Genomic DNA, 17,778 nt, shown 5'->3' with positions numbered 1-17,778 from the left:
GTGTTTATAAACTAACCAAGTTTAGGAGAGATGTAGCAAGTTTAGTGTTTATAAACTAACCAAGTTTAGGAGAGATGTAGCTAGTTAAGTGAATATAAACTAACCAAGTTTAGGAGAGATGTAGCAAGTTTAGTGTTTATAAACTAACCAAGTTTAGGAGAGATGTAGCGAGTTTAGTGTTTATAAACTAACCAAGTTTAGGAGAGATGTAGCAAGTTTAGTGTTTATAAACTAACCAAGTTTAGGAGAGATGTAGCGAGTTTAGTGAATATAAACTAACCACGTTTAGGAGAGATGTAGCAAGTTTAGTGAATATAAACTAACCAAGTTTAGGAGAGATGTAGCAAGTTTAGTGTTTATAAACTAACCAAGTTTAGGAGAGATGTAGCAAGTTTAGTGAATATAAACTAACCAAGTTTAGGAGAGATGTAGCAAGTTTAGTGTTTATAAACTAACCAAGTTTAGGAGAGATGTAGCAAGTTTAGTGTTTATAAAGAAAAAGAGCCTCATTGTGGCGGTTGATGAACTATAACAAAAAGTATGCCTATTCACTCTCAACACAACAGGTACGATATAGGCACCAATCTTATGTGATTAATTATCTTATTAATTATTTAATTGAATTGATTATGCAATCTTAGTAATATCCAAAACTCAGTCAAGCAACTGAAATCAATTTACCCATTCCTGAGATGTGGTAGAGTTGTGAATTTACAGATCAATATCAGAGCCAATCTAACCAAAATTTCACAGTCACTAACATTAACCATAATTTGCAGTTTCGAGCGCGTCACGTGCAAGGTGTGCAAGTGAAGAGTTTGCGCGATGCCGCGCGCACCCACCTCAGCCTTCTCCATCCTGCAACCAAGCGCGAGGTGTACCGGAGCTCTGTATATCATGAGTCCGCTAACCCACAGTGGGTTCTTCAGAACACTCTACATGCTATCCAGGCTCTGAGAGGTGAGGAGAGGGTGGCCGGGGAGGAGGGGGGGGTACAGTTATAGTAATTTTATTGATAGTTTGTATTCATATACGTGAAGTGAAGTACGTAGATTTCCTGATTAGCTGTACTGTTTTCAAACTACAACCTAAGTTTTAATATTAGTATTAATATAAAACACACCCCAACAGATCTGATAGTTCAAGTTTGGGATTCTGATCGGAACATTCTACTCATCGAGCATTTTGTTACATTGTCGGCACTATCATACTTTGGGGAAAAGGTAACAAACTAGTTGATTAATAACTAAATAATTACATCCGTTAGTTTATTAGTTATTTCTGATGAAGAAGTTGATGTTACTTTCATCATCCTACAGCATGAACCAATCTAACATCAAGGGGATTTTAGAGCTGATGTCAAGTTGTACTTTTACATACGTATTACTATTACTTTTTAAACTATTTACAACACTACCAATCTATTAGATTTATTGAGGACGTTACAGAAGGAATTAATTGAATGTAGCTATGTAGTTTGAGGACTGAGGAGTCCTCACTCTTACGTCTAACAATGGCGTTTCTTTTCTCGTTAAAATGATATGTTTTACATTTGTAATTTTGACTGTAATTGTATAACTGCTCATCTGCTCCTTTATAATATGGGTCGTTCATGGACAACAACATGTGCAGTGTGCCCCTTTATAATATATGGGTCGTTCCCACAGGGGACAGAGTCGGCTTGGGAGACGAACACAGTGATACTCGTGTTGAACGATTCTCTCTTCTTTTCACGACACGGTCAGTTTGATGTTTCAGACTTCAGTATAATGCAAATGCAATATGGGCAACTTCTTTTGTTATCTCAATTATATCGGCAGTGGTTGAATTCTTGGTATCAAATCATATAATATATGAATTATTGAAATTGTGAGTGAGGGATTATAATATTATAAAGTAACGATAAGTTAAAAATTTAAGTCGATTACAAGGCTAATACGCAGGTTAATAGTCGCAGGTTTTTTCCATAAAACTAAAAATTTTAATCGAGCGAAATTTGTTTATTGAATATTCTGAAAGTTAACAAGCCCAAATAATTATGCTCCACTTTCGTTACAGGTCGATATCCAGACATAGGACCGAACGTTGTTTTGGAAGAGGGAGACGTCAAGAAGCCTTTCTGTAATGTCAGAAAATCCGACACTAGGATTTCGTACGACACCAAAACTGTTCAGAAGTGAGTTATACTTCATTTAATTGGATATCATAAGATACTATTTAAATCCGTTCAGCATTTAGTCTTACTCCAAAGTCGCTTCTCTACGATGCCGTAACTATTCAGGAGTGAATTTTTCTCTGATTATTTTTCGCAAAACGTCAGATCATCTCTAGACCGTTAAAAACCAAGGAAACCGTTCGACACTTTTTGCTGAACTTGTGATGAATTTTTACAGTCTAAATTTCATTTCAGTCATTTTTCAATTTTAACGCTTCAGAAGTAGAATCCCCAGTTCGAGTGAAACGGGTTATATTTTATCCACGGAGATGTTTTTTCAAGTTTTATTACCAAGTTATTCAAAATCACCCGTATTGACCGAATTCGACATAAGTATAATCTTGCCCTTCGAAAGTCAGTTTCCTCGCCGAAACCAATCTTACGGGGTCTCGTTAATTCAATACTTTTCCACAGTCCACACTCCACGTGATTACAGGATATTAACAAACTATCGCTAGAAGGACTGTTACTTATGAATCTTAAGTTATGACACACCTATATTATTTAAAATTGGCTAATTATAGGTAACCTATAATTAGCCAATTTTAAATGAACGAGATTTCACCACAGATTTCAATGCTCGCGTAAAGAGTATGCTTCCCGTAAACTGGGCAATGAACTGGATACTGTATCACTGAACAAACTTCACTGCGTACCGCGACAATTGATCTCTCGACAATTGACCCCCCAACAATTGACCCCCTATGTAATTACACTGGGGTCAATTGTCGCGAAATCTAGGGCTTAGTACAACAATTGACCCCCCGAAAAGGTTAGGGTTAGGGTTTGGATTAGGGTTAGGGCTAGGGCTAGGGTTTGGGCTAGGGTTTGGGTTAGGGTTAGGGTTTGGGTTTGGGTTTGTGTTTGGGTTTGGGTTTGGGTTTGGGTTTGGGTTAGGGTTAGGGTCAATTGTCGGGGGGTCAATTCTTCAATTGTCGCCACCCACTTCACTGATAGTTCATACTATCGCTCATCCTGACCGTAACCCCAACATTAAGTAAGATATGAAGTAAAGTTTTAGTGTAATCGCATTGCTTGTGGTAGGCACCACGTGTCTACTTGGCTGTACATATTTATAAACTCATAGGGCAGTCCAGTTTCTGTTTCCAATTTCTGTTTCCAGTTTCAGTTTCTGTTTCTTCAACTTCTCATGGGTATCCATGGGGATTGCTTATTAAGGGACGTGCCCTCCTGGCTTGCCAGGAGGGGCTTTTCAGTTCAATTCAATTAGTCAGATATGCGACTTTTAGTTTTAGCTCGTAAATCTTACTCTCACAAGAAGTTAGAAGAGTAATGTATATCGTGCGGCAAGCGGTCAGACAGTAAGTATGTTCACAACACTAAACAGTCACAACGTTCAATGGAATTATTTGATTCGGTCAGTTTCTGCTCGGAAACTTAACTTCTTGATATTAATATTATGAACACTTCATTTTGAGTTGGATTTATAGAATGAGAGTTATGAAAAAATTATTGTAAAAAAAGCCACTGTGCAATAGGGGTCAAATATTCGGGAAATTAAATTGGCACTGCGATAACATACAATCGAGTGGATTTATTAAAATGGTTTTTCTTGAGCGTGCGATTGTTTTAAGTCAATGGTATGTCAGGGGGTTTCTAAATGATTACGGTAGTATAATTTGAAGACAATAGCTATGTGTAAAACTGATTACCAAACAGTGATTACGTAATATGTGAACGACCCCTTTAAATGCCTAAATTCTAAAAGCATTATAAGTTTCGATACGTACAGGGTTAGCTATGAAATTTAGGGTTTGGTCGTCACTGATTGGGTTAGGGTTACTCACTGCGAGTTTTGTTTAAAATTAGGCTAGGAAAATGAAAGTGAGACAGCTCCGTGTAAACTCAAATGTTATAATCCGCTTGAATATCTCGGCTTTGGAAATATCACAAGGCTGAGCGCTGCCATCGCCATTTTCACGTTTAAGCGACACTCCAAATCACCTGGGGCATATTCCGTTTATTAACAAATGAGACGCAGCCATGATATTATATAGTTTGGGTTGACTAAACTATATTTCAAAAGGTTCTGGATGGTTCGTGATTTCGTTAAAAATTATTTGTATACAATTGGTATATATTTGTTATTTGTATACATTTGTATTTTGTATACTATATTTTTTTTGTATACTATATTTGTATAGTGCTGTCAGTTTAACTCCAAGAAAGTCGTTTTCTGAGCGAAGAAGGGAATATTCCAGATTGTAGTTTACATTAGGAATGAGATGAAACTATCATTTTCAGAGATATTAAACGTTAACTGACAGTTCACTTTAAAATTTCGTTTAATGAGAATTACTCATTGATGAATCGGAATGACGGAACAAAGTGTGAAGCTAAATATTTTGCAGCAAATAAAATTGAATTTACATAAAATTAACAGCTGGAATTAATATAGCACTATTCTAGTTCTCAGATATTTTTCTTTCGACTTATATCAAAATATGATTTAAAGTGTCTAGGTTCCATCAAAATCAGGAGGTATTCTGTAAAACAGTCCCTACAATTCCCGTTTGGTTTAATATGAAAACTGTCTAAATAAAAGTAAATAGAACCCTTTAATTTTATCCCGATTATCTAGTTTAACCGATGCCTGGTTCATAGTTTTTGGCGTTCATGTTTATCCAGGATGTTTTCACTTCAAAAGTCACCGAAGTCACCGAAATCGTCTCCGAAATCGTCTCCTCCAAAATCGTCAAAGCTGGAATCATCTCCAAAATCGTCTCCTCCGAAATCATCTCCTCCGAAATCGTCTCCTCCGAAATCATCTCCTCCAAAATCCTCTTCTCCTCCGAAATCATCTCCTCCGAAATCATCTCCTCCGAAATCATCTCCTCCGAAATCATCTCCTCCGAAATCATCTCCTCCGAAATCATCTCCTCCGAAATCATCTCCTCCGAAATCATCTCCTCCGAAATCATCTCCTCCGAAATCATCTCCTCCGAAATCATCTCCTCCGAAATCATCTTCTCCTCCGAAATCATCTCCTCCAAAATCGTCTCCTCCGAAATCATCTCCTCCGAAATCATCTCCTCCGAAATCATCTCCTCCAAAATCCTCTTCTCCTCCGAAATCATCTCCTCCGAAATCATCTCCTCCGAAATCATCTCCTCCGAAATCCTCTTCTCCTCCGAAATCATCTCCTCCGAAATCATCTCCTCCGAAATCATCTCCTCCGAAATCATCTTCTCCTCCGAAATCATCTTCTCCTCCGAAATCATCTCCTCCGAAATCATCTCCTCCGAAATCATCTCCTCCGAAATCCTCTTCTCCTCCGAAATCATCTCCTCCGAAATCATCTCCTCCGAAATCATCTTCTCCTCCGAAATCATCTCCTCCGAAATCATCTCCTCCGAAATCATCTCCTCCGAAATCCTCTTCTCCTCCGAAATCATCTCCTCCGAAATCATCTCCTCCGAAATCATCTCCTCCGAAATCATCTCCTCCGAAATCATCTCCTCCTCCGAAATCCTCTTCTCCTCCGAAATCATCTCCCCCAAAATCGTCTCCTCCGAAATCATCTCCTCCGAAATCATCTCCTCCGAAATAATCTCCTCCAAAATCGTCTCCTCCGAAATCATCAAAGCCAGAATCGTCTCCGAAATCGTCAAAGCCGGAATCATCTCCGAAATCATCTCCTCCAAAATCGTCTCCTCCGAAATCATCAAAGCCAGAATCGTCTCCGAAATCGTCAAAGCCAGAATCGTCTCCGAAATCGTCAAAGCCAGAATCGTCTCCGAAATCGTCAAAGCCGGAATCGTCTCCGAAATCATCTCCTCCAAAATCGTCAAAGCCGGAATCGTCTCCGAAATCGTCAAATCCGAAATCATCTCCTCCAAAATCGTCAAAGCCGGAATCGTCTCCGAAATCGTCAAATCCAGAATCGTCTCCGAAATCGTCAAATCCAGAATCGTCTCCGAAATCGTCAAAGCCGGAATCATCTCCGAAGTCGTCTTCTTCTCCGAAGTCACCTCCGAAACTGTCGTCTCCGAAATCGTCTCCCATAAAATCGCCGCCACCACCGTCTTCTGGAGTTTCTGCACACTCAGTTGCTTCCCTGCAACAGTAGTTGGCACAGAAGCTTTGCATCCATTCACCATTTACACCGTCCAAGGAGCAATCGTCCTGTGGATAATCAGAGTAACAGAAAGGACCCATTACGGGATCGTTGGCACTGTTAGCACACCAGTCACCGCCACACTTTGGCAAACCGTCGCAGTAGAATATCTCTCCTAGATTAACTTCTATCTTGCCATCTTCCGGAGCTTCTCCTCCTACATAGGTAATGGCAAGCTTCTTGTACATCTCCAAGTTGATCTCAGAGGTGAAGCACCAGGGGGTGGCAGCTACTCCATCCGGGTTCCTGCAAAAGTTGTGATTGTAGTTTGAACCCTGATTAAGGGCTGCTTTGACAAAGTTCAGATCCGCTCTTCTGAAGTTGAAAAGACCTGTGGCAGCAACTGTTTGCCAATTGGCACAACCACTGAACTGCAGGGTTGTTTGCCTGTCTCCGTTGTAGTTCTTTCCGTTGCCATTCCACTCCTCGTCTCCTATCTGGATACAAGCCTGCTTGATCCTACTGTCAGGCCCGTACATATTCTGAAGGACACAAATATTCTGTTCCCCGATCAAAGTGAACCCAGGATTGCACTCGATCAGCAAAGCGTCGCCAGCTTGCAGCATTCCACTGTTCAGGACTTTTCCGTTCTCTATGACGGGTGCGTAGCACATTCCCTTAGAAGGTTTTCCAACTCCAGCCAGCAGGTTGATGTTGTCCTCGAGGCTACCACAGTCGCTTGGATGAAGGTTGCAGGTTTTAGCACACATGGTGACCACGCCGTCAACCTTACAGAACCTGGTATACTTGGCACACTCTCCTTTGACGTTCTCAAAGTCAGAACAGGTGTCTGCGCAGACCAAGCAAGTTCCAGCGCACATTTTCTTGATTTTTTCACTTTTACAATTTCCCCATGTTGAAGCTATATCGCCACATGTCTTCTCAAAGCCGGGTGTATCTTGACATTCTGGTCGCCCGGAGAAGTCCCAGACCGTGTCCTTATTAGCTGGAGCAGATGTTTCAGGATTATATCCAGTAACATCAGGGGTCTCGTTGGCGACACAGTCCTCGTCAGCTCCAGTACAGGTCATCGTTTCACTACAGTATGTGGGGAATTTGTCTGGGCAGCCTAATTCGTTATGTGTGTGAGTTGTACTTACTTCAGCTGCCTGAAGGTTATACTCGATACCACAGTGATTGTTACCTCTGGGTATCAAGAAATGTCCTCGTCTCATCCAGACATCACCTCTGCTGTCCCTCACGATGTAATATTCTGTTCCGTCTAAGTCGGTGTAGAGACCCACGATCAGGACATAGGTGTCTGAGAAGATGGTGTCTGTTCCGGTAACCACGTGGCCATTCTCTCCAGTCAACCACTCAATGTATCCGTCTATGAGACCGTCATCATTTTCGTCCTGGTATTTCTTCATGAAGTTAGTTCCGAACACTTCACTCTTTCTCTTGTAATATCCGGGACATTTCTCGTGGGCTAAGCTTATCTTGGCAAAGACGAAGCCTGATTTCTCCAGCCATTCATCTATCTGGTGTGCCTTAATTCCGATCAACGGGCCCAAACCGACTTCGAGTGCGTTAGGAGAATTAGCAGCCCTACAGATAGAGTTTTCAGCATCCCAGCCTCCGAGGAAAGGCGTGTAACCGTCTTCTGGAGCGAGTCTTCCTTGAACCGACAACCACTTCGCAAGATGATCAAGATCAGCATCAAAGCAGCCACTGTAGAAGCAATCAACTATCTCCTGCTCAGACAGCTTGGTCGGAATGTTAGTGGTCAAATGCTGGTATCCGATTTCCAGTGCGGCGGTGAGAGCGAAGGCAGCAGAGTTACCACAGAGAATCCCACTGACGACCCTTCGAGAGCGTGGTGGTAATCCTGGTAGACCGTATTGGAGAGCAGCTGGGTCCTTGTCATAAAAGTTCGTATTAAAAGCCTCAGCAGCAAGGAATCCTGCACAGAGCAGGAGCGCAGCAGCAAACATGTTCAACAAGGAAAGTAATGAGCTTCATTCACTTCCTAAAGTCGTGGGACGCTCTAAAATCAAATTACGTTGGACGACTTGTTGCAGGATTTGAATTAGCCAGTGCAGAGTAAATTCAATCAAAATTGTCTGCTGCAGTATTATTACAAGCCGTTACCCAGTCCGAGTTTGCATCCCTACGTGTCACTTCCTCGACTATTCACATTACACGCACCCTCCAGCTCCCCCTGTGTATTATTTCACAGATAATTAGCGTCTTGAAAGGAAAGGTATCCGGTCACCTTCACGCTTCCCCTGAGTATTATTTCACAGATGATTAGCGTCTTGAAAGGAAAGGTATCCGGTCACCTTCACGGGGGGGGGGGGGGGGGACCTTCACGCTCACCCTGTGCTCAAAATAGATCGCACCCTGGGAAAGTTCCGTGCGAAGTCATGTGGTTCAACCATGAGGCATGACCGATGTGCGTGACAATATCTATGGGACATCAGATCAAGATTCAGGATGCTCTCGTGTCGCTCTAAAGATAAAGATAGCAATGACTCAACACGATGCCACGACTCAATGCAACCGGCAGTCAAAGAGTTGCGGGATGTAAGGTCAGGGTATTCTAATTCTGTGTCAAGTACGGGTTGGCCGGATCCGTAGTTTGAGATTTCCAATTCTCTTCTAAATAAGAGTTCATTGTTCGCACAAGCGCGTTTTTCTAAAGCTTTCATCCATGATTACTACTGACATCTGCGAACATACTGTTAAAAATGGTGATTTTATCGTCATATCCAAGTGTTTATGCTGATCTGAAGCTCTAGGAAAGATGAATATGTAAATTTTTCGTATTACCTGGTTCCACAATTCTCAAAATAAACCTTACTTAGAATTAGCACCCGTCACTAGTGGTCACAGGGAATGGAATGTAAGTCTAAATTCAAAAGATGTAAACGGAATTAACCACTAAATTTGTGATCGTCGGCTAGGTTAAAACACAAAAACCAAACAACCTAACACGCAATATGGAACTGAATTTCGTACTTTGTTTCCAGTTTTACACTGCCATTTTTACGATCGCTTTATTCTTCGTCGTGTCTTATTGATTAAATATATTTTGCTGAACCAATTTTGCAGGAGACTGATTCATTTACATTTTTTGTTAAGAGGACGGGATATTTGCGGAGGCTGAAACATCTAGGAAATAGAAGACAGGACAAATCAGAGGGCATGTCGTGGAAGTTAATTAAATTCGTCGTGAGTTAGCAAACAACATTGAGATAAATATAATTACTATCGTTGCGTTGCCCATGAATAGAATCAAACCAGGTCATAACAATAACATTAATATCATCAAATTTCAACAATCACTGATAGAATTAAAATCACATAATTGTCGGTTAAAATATCTGACGTTCACAGAGGTATCCTGTAAAACTCTACCCTATAATTCCCATTTAATTTAATTTTAGAATTGTCTCAAACTGTATAAAACACTTTTTTATCCAACGGACCCCAATAAAATTACACAAACCCTTGAAAATCCCTCTAAACTTGTCAAAATCCTTAAGTTTTGAGACATTGGATTTGTCAGAAAATATTTTAAACGAAAATTTCCCGATTATCTAGTTCAGCCGATGCCTGGTTCATAGTTTTTGGCGTTCATGTTTATTCCAGGAAGTTTTCACCTCAAAAGTCGAAGCCGAAATCGTCACCTCCGAAATCGTCTCCTCCGAAATCGTCTCCTCCGAAATCGTCTCCTCCGAAATCATCTCCTCCGAAATCGTCTCCTCCGAAATCATCTCCCCCAAAATCGTCTCCTCCGAAATCGTCTCCTCCGAAATCATCTCCTCTAAAATCATCTCCTCCGAAATCATCTCCTCCGAAATCATCTCCTCCGAAATCCCCAAAGCCGGAATCATCCCCTCCAAAATTGTCTCCTTCTAAATCACCAAAACCATCATCTCCTCCGAAATCACCGAAACCATCATCTCCTCCGAAATCATCTTCTCCAAAATTGTCTCCTCCAAAATCGTCTCCTCCGAAATCACCAAAGCCCGAATCGTCTCCTCCGAAATCGTCAAAGCCAGAATCATCTCCGAAATCGTCAAAGCCCGAATCATCTCCGAAATCGTCAAATCCAGAATCGTCTCCTCCGAAATCTTCAAAGCCGGAATCGTCTCCTCCGAAATCATCTCCTCCGTCACCAAAGCCGGAATCGTCTCCGAAGTCAAATACAAATCCTGAATCTTCCGGAGTTTCTTCGCACTTGGAAGCCTCTGCGCAACACATTCGAGGGCAATACCGCTGCATCCATTCGTTCGAGATCTTGTCCAGGCTACAGGCACCTTTAGGATTGTCAGAGTAACAGAAGATTTCCACTACAGGGTCATTGGCAGCGTTGGCACAGTAATCACCTCCACATCGTGGCAGTAGCTCACAGTACATCACCTCACTGGTGTCAATTCTGAGGATACCGTCCTCTGGTGGGTCCATGCCGGTGAATATGATCTCCATGCCTACGTAGACGTTCAGATCAATATCGGAGGCGAAGCACCAAGGAACTGGTGCGGCTCCCTCAGGATTCCTGCAATAGTTGTGATTGAGACTTGACCCTTGTTTCATGGCAGCTCGTCCGTAGCTTACTTCTAGTCGTGTTGGGTTAAATGTTCCCTTTACAATCACCTCTCTCCAGTTCTTACACGGACTCTGCTGCACTGATTTGTCCTTGTTACCGTTGTAGTTCTTTCCGTTCCCATTCCAGTCCTCACCTCCAGTTTGAACACAGCTCTGCATGATCCTACTGTCAGGCCCGTACATATTCTGAAGGACACAGTAATTCTGTTCACCAACCAGGTTAAACCCAGAATCACACGTAATCTCCAACTTGTCCCCATTTTGTAGCATACCGCTGTTAAGGACACGTCCGTTCTCAATAACAGGTGCGTAACACGATCCCATGGACGGCTTTGAGAGTCCAGACAGCAGGTAGATGTTGACCTCCATGGAGCCACAATCACTGGGATGTATTTGGCAGGTTTTACCGCACATTGCCATCACTCCTGCTACCTTACAGAATCTGGAGTACTGTTCACACTGTCCTGGAACAGTGCCGTGATCCTCGCAGGTGTCTCGTGCACAAACCAAACAAGTTCCAGCACACACTTTTTGTACTTTCTCGTTCATGCAGTTCTTCCAAGACTTTCCAAGCTCCGAACAGATAGCCTCGTAGCTAGGTTTGTCTTGGCATTCTGGTCGCCCGGAGAAGTCCCACACTTTGGCCTTGTTGGCTGGAGCAGATGTTTCAGGATCGTATCCGAGAACATCAGGTGTTTCGTTAACCACACAGTCCTGGTTTGCTCCAGTACAGGTCTTAGTTTCAGCGCACCACTTAGGTGAGTGGTCTGGACAGTTGGTCACTGGATCATGTCCTTCTCTTTCCACCAGGACAACTTCCGCAGATTTCAAGTGGTTCTCAATACCACAGATATTACCACCTTTACGGATCAGGAAATGTCCCCTTCTCATCCAGATGTCACCCCTGCTGTCTCTGACAACGTAGTACTCGTCATTTCCGTCCGTGTGCGTACCCACGATCAGAACATCGGTGTCGGTGTAGACGGTACTCTCCCCCTCCACCACGTGACCCTCATTTCCAGTCAACCAGCCCTCATAACCGTCAATAAATCCATCCTTGTCGGAATCCCGGTACTTGTTCCAATAGGCATCCAGTGTGTTGAGGAGCTTGCTTTTTCTATTGTAATACCCGGCACACTTGTTCTTACTGGTGCTTATCATGGCGAACACGAACCCTGATTTCTCGAGCCACATCGTCACTTCATCAGGCTTGATCGGGGTCAGTTCGGAGTTTTCCAGCTTCAACTCTACTTCCAGGGCGTTGGGAGCTAGGGCTGCTCGACAGATTTTGTTCTTGTTTCCGAGATCTCCAGCTCCGAAGAAGTTTGAGTATTCAGCCTCAGAAGAAAGTCTCTGCTGGATGGTCAACCACTTTGCTAGATGGTTGATCCCAAATTTAGGCTGAAAGCAACCAGAGCTGAAGCAATCTATTATTTCCTGCTCAGCCAACTTCACAGGTGTATTCCCAGTTAACCTTTGGTAACCTATCTCTAGAGCTCCAGTCAGAGCAAAGGCGGCAGTGTTCTGACACGAGAGACCGCTGACAATTCGTCTTGACCGCGGAGGCAGTCCTGGCAATCCGTATCCAAGAGCATCACTGCTGTCATCGGCTGTAACAGTAGCAGCTAGTCCTACAAATAGTAGGGTAACAGCGACAAACATTTTGAACTAATAGTGACCCATCGGGGGAATCTCTCCTGGCTAAATTGCATGCTCAAATCTAATTACTATTTGAAAAGATCGCCGGAGTTTGAGAAATTCAAACTTTGTTTTTTCAAGTCATGTGCCACCCTTGACGTGAAAAACTACCGAACCGCCCTAATTTTTCAATTTCCTGTCCTGATTTTGTACCTTTCTAGAACATTATAGGAGGAGACCTGTACGTCTAGCTGGTATTAACCATGTAGAAATTCTCGGGTAACAGAATTGTGAGGATCGTGACTCTGTTTTAACAATATGATACGTTTTTTGCAAAAGACTAATCGCCTGCATTGCTGAATTTTGTAAGTTATCATTAATTTTAATTTTTAGTTCGTGACCCGCCACATGTTACCTGAGTATCTGATGATTTCAAGGTTCACAAGGATTACAAGGTTTACAAGGAATAGATCTATATTGCAGTGAAATAATGTCAGATCAACGTTGCTAAAAAGTCACAGTCCGAAATCCAAGTAGAAGATCCGTTACCGTTAAGGTGTTTAAACCAAGAGTAAGTCATGACTCATGATGTTGCTCTAAAGGCGAGTGCATATCGCATCGTTCAGGCTAATAGCTAACAAAGAGATAGAAAAGCACGCAGAACCTTACAGAAAAACAACGTGAATTGTGAAGAATGAAGATGCTTGAGATATGTCCGTGTGGGTGTGGTAAAGGAGTCGACGATGTGATTGAGGTGGAGTGGAATGCAAATGTAAAGTGCAAATGAAGGGGCTGCAGAGGAATGGTGATGTCTCGTACTGTGACACTAATTTTCGTGTTTCTTCTTGATAGGAAATCGTATTCTGCAAAGCTGAGCGACGAACTTGGTGAATTCCACTATATGCTCCGGAAGAAAGAGGCTCTTCATGTGAATCATGTCATGAAATAGCAAAGACTTTGTGGGCTCCTTTATGTTAGTCTTACTGGAATGGTACCTGGGACATGTTCTAAGGAAGTGTTCTTCATCTTCTATTATTGGGTCTTATTGGATAGAGTTATTATTTTACACCCCTTTAACAATATATCCTCAATGGTGTGAACCGTTTTTATATACTAAACCTGTTTGCAAATTTGCCGCATGGTTCCATTTTACTGTGAACATGCATAGCGGTTCATAATTTATGATGGCATTAAAAATTGAAAGCACGATACATTAGGTCCCAGAATACAAGAGGGGCTAAACTGCAATGTTATACTGAAATATAAAGAGCATTCTACATATTTTACACAAGAGACGTTACATTTTCTGCCAGTCAAATTTCCTCCATTTATAAGGACCGGGTCGCCAACCTAGAGATGGGAGTAACAAGTACAGATGATTTAATTAAGAAGTGAACAGATCTAAAACTATTACTTAACCTATGAATATTTCGGCTGATCCCAGCTCTTTTTTTAATAATTATGTAACCTTGCAACACCAAGCTAAGCTAGTGATATTTAAAAATACTGAGATTTATAGAAGCATCAGAATGCTTACTCCACGATGGTGTGCGTATGAGTATTGCTGAAAGCACAGTGTAAGGCCTACACGGACCGCCTCTAACTAGCCAATCCCTGTTTACATGATATGATAGAAATAAATTGAGAGTATCAAATAATCCCGTGTTCTTTTCCCGAGAAAATATGTTGTTAACATGTGTACTTACTACCATTACACCACAAAACGCACATGCCGCAAGATAAACTATATTTATTAAGAATGTGGTGTAAATTAAACGACAGTACTAAATATAAAACTATATATACTTTCAACACTACTATATTTAACAAATAATTTGAGGCTCTATTGATGCAGTTTTACGAAGATTTCAAGCCTTACGTTGTGTGTTTCACTTCGTGTCCAAAGCATTATAAATATAAAACTAATCTTCTACATGACGTGGTGTATAAAATGTTTGAGTATACTTCACTAAAGTTCTAGCATCCCCTTCTTTTTTAAAAAATCTTAATATAACTGTAATTTACTCTGGCAGTTACAAGATAATTAAACCCCACATTTCCTTATTATATCCCAAAGTTTAGTTCTGCAGAAGTTTTGAGATTTTCCCGGGTGGTCATAATCCGCCGAAATCCAAAGCTTGGTACGTGGCTACTGAGCTGTAGGGGAAGCTTTTGAATCTATTTATTTCCAAACATTTCTACAAGAAATATTTATCCCTGATTATCTTGATCCGCATGAATTGACCCTTAATCTGTTGTAACTTTGTAATTTGTTCTTAAAATAAATGAACTTTGATTCGATCATAATATTGCATTGCAGGTCTTCTGAAATCTGCAGATTAAATTTCTTACATGGTCCCTGTCGCCTGTGCAAGACAATAATTCACTGCTTTTTAATAGCTCATTAGTCCGCTCCTGTCCTAACATTGTTTCTTGCTCTTGTCGTACGATAGGAATTTATTTATTATGGGATGTTGCGACGTGGCCAGATTTAGTCTCCTGGTATATTCTCGGATGATCGCATATTATCCCATAAAAATTAATAAGGATATTAAGGAAGCTAAAAACTCTTGAAACTGGCTTGAACCGTGACGGAAGAAGTTTACGGTAAAAGTTTTGAAAAATAGGCTGATCATGAAAAGAGTGCTGATTCGATTGTGAATTCTTGAGAATTTGTTGCAACAAAAAATTGTGATTCGAGAAATAATTTAGAGAGAAATACTTCAGAGCCACCCCATGCCGGTTCCATAATGTTGTGATGATGAGTTCATAACGGCATTTACTGGCAATTCCGGTAATTTGTTCCGAGATTTGACAAATCATTGTAGCTAATGAACTCAAGTCTTGAGTTCATTAAAATGTTTGTAGTTTTTTTCTTGGCTTCTGTATCATTTTTCTGCAGGACTTTCAGAAATCAACATCCCCGAAATAGTTCAGTCTTAGTGGTCACAAAGATACTAATTTCTGGCAGGCATTTTTTCCCGAATACCGATATAAAAGAGAGAAGTGAATGGGCTATCATTCTCATAATCTACCTAATTTGATCATTTGCCAATGATCTGACCCACAGCAGCTAGTGAAATTACCCTGCCATACCTTCTATTATATTACAAAATACTCCAAACGGCACATATTGAACAAGAACGGGAATTATCAGAGATAATGAGGTGTACCATATTTATTCTCCTCAGGACATAAGTTTTTATTCTTTCTTAAGTTTTTATTACGTTTGAGTTATGATAAAAATGCCGAAAAGTTGTTTACATTTTCCTCCATTTTCACCATCGATGTTTGGCAAAATGGAAAAGATATTTTCATCGTTTACTGAATTTCTCTAATTTTGGCACCCACTTGAAAAATTGCAAGATCTTTGATATGATGGCGACGAAGGCAACAAGAAATAACAAGAAATTATGTTGTTTTGTTGTGACGGATGGAAAAAAATGCGGCCGCTTTTCTTTTGTGGATGGCCGCTCAATTTCCTGATCCGTGATGACGTCTCTTACCATATTTTATATTACTTGGGGTCCCCATGTTTTAGTGTTCATTTACATAAAGATATGGCGAAGTGACAGGCTGAGCGCCGCTCAGTAAATTCCATATTGATTGTGAGCTGCAACATACTGTCACCTTTAAATCCAGGAACATGAACAACAATGTCCCTCACATCTGAACAAACTGTCACCTTTAAATCCAGGAACATAAACAATAATGTCCCTCACATCTGAATATACTGTCATCTTTAAATCCAGGAACATAAACAATAATGTCCCTCACATCTGAATATACTGTCATCTTTAAATTCAGGAACATGAACAATAATGTCCCTCACATCTGAATATACTGTCATCTTTAAATCCAGGAACATGAACAACAATGTCCCTCACATCTGAACAAACTGTCACCTTTAAATCCAGGAACATGAACAATAATGTCCCCCAGATCTGAATATACTGTCATTTTTAAATCCAGGAACATGAACAATAATGTCCCTCACATCTGAACAAACTGTCACCTTTAAATCCGTAGAGTTGGGGTTCAGAGCACCATTCAATTCTACACTAACCATCTGATTTTAATGGTAAAGTAAATGCCTTCAGTTCTCAACGCAAAAGTCGAGGAACTTGCACTTAGATAATAATCTGTCATGGTGAAGAACTACATAATATCGAGTTACAGTAGCATTCTCAACAAATCAAGTAGTAACCATTCTCGTAATCTAACCGTTTAAGTGGTTTAATGCTTATTAGATTTTCTTTGAATATGCGTAAACGTCGTCCATAGAATAGTACTTGAAAGTAATTCCAACTTCGTGTTTTAACCCCCTGTTATTTCTCCTCAGTTTGCACGCGATGTACAAGTCCGTGATAGATGCTGAGAACACGTCCGTGAATCTGCGAGCGGAGATAGGTCGACGGATACAGTCCGTCTCACAAGTCGAGAACAACAAGGTGCACGAACTGAAATGTAGGATAAAGTATCTTCAGGACCGCCGAGCAAAGTTCGTGGAATCAGTCACCAAAGGTTAGTTAACATTGCTGTATCCTTCCCTCTGCAGTACTGTTAATGAAGAATTCTGGATATTCCATAGCACTCGCATTTCGCAACCGAAATCCAGAATCTCTGGCGCACGCCGCACATTCTTAGCGCCTAAGTTGATTGTTTTGAGTGCGCGCGTCATATATTTGTAACACGCCAAGACAGCAATTTGTCGTAAACAAAAGTTGTTAACGTAAAAGTAGCGCGCGTATCTAATCTAAATAAATTTCGAAAATGACCGACGGACGAAATTGTGATTTAAAAACTGTCTATTGTCTGAAGATTGAATCTGACTGTCGAGTATCGTCTATCTGAATGATTATTCAGCAATTTTAGAAAAAGGCTACGTTGTATACTACTTAGTACTTTAGTTTCAAGCGAGATGCATTACATAAACAATAAAGCTCCGTCAGAAATATAAGTCAAATGTTTTTGCAAATGCTTGGGACAACTTCACTAGCTATCACAACAAAGGCGGCTATTTAGGGCGTCCGTGGACGTCCTAAAATTATTGTCTGGTGGCTGGTGCTTGAAAATAGAAATAGTAATAGTATTCGGAAATATCTAATCGCGATATAAAGCTTTTTATTCTACTCAAACGTTCGAATGTAAGCGCACGCATGATCTTTGTGATAATCACAACATCGACACAGTTGCAAAATAAACGGAGACTTGAAGTCCGTCCAAATCAGTC

General features: G+C 40.9%; 1 protein-coding gene across 3 annotated transcripts in view; it reads left to right on the top strand.

Annotated features, from left to right (window-relative positions):
- The first annotated feature begins 375 nt into the window (after positions 1–375).
- Positions 376–17,778, top strand: part of LOC134816486 (UV radiation resistance-associated gene protein-like) — a 31,985-nt gene continuing 14,582 nt past the window's right edge. Inside the window, exons 1-6 of one of the 3 annotated variants that reach the window (XM_063825347.1) lie at positions 376–566; positions 780–960; positions 1,132–1,223; positions 1,668–1,740; positions 2,059–2,176; positions 16,888–17,069. In XM_063825347.1, the coding sequence (XP_063681417.1) occupies positions 522–566; positions 780–960; positions 1,132–1,223; positions 1,668–1,740; positions 2,059–2,176; positions 16,888–17,069 (691 nt within the window). In that variant the 5' untranslated portion in view covers positions 376–521. Of the gene's footprint in view, positions 567–779; positions 961–1,131; positions 1,224–1,667; positions 1,741–2,058; positions 2,177–9,452; positions 9,528–16,887; positions 17,070–17,778 lie in introns of those variants that run through there. The other 2 variants (XM_063825348.1, XM_063825349.1) reach the window with 2 other exon arrangements.

The sequence above is a fragment of the Bolinopsis microptera genome, chromosome 6 (assembly GCF_026151205.1).
Source record: "Bolinopsis microptera isolate Bmic1 chromosome 6, MBARI_Bmic_1.0, whole genome shotgun sequence".
Classification (NCBI taxonomy): domain Eukaryota; kingdom Metazoa; phylum Ctenophora; class Tentaculata; order Lobata; family Bolinopsidae; genus Bolinopsis; species Bolinopsis microptera.
Note: the sequence above shows the minus strand (reverse complement) of the source record. Positions and strands in the feature narration are given on the sequence as shown.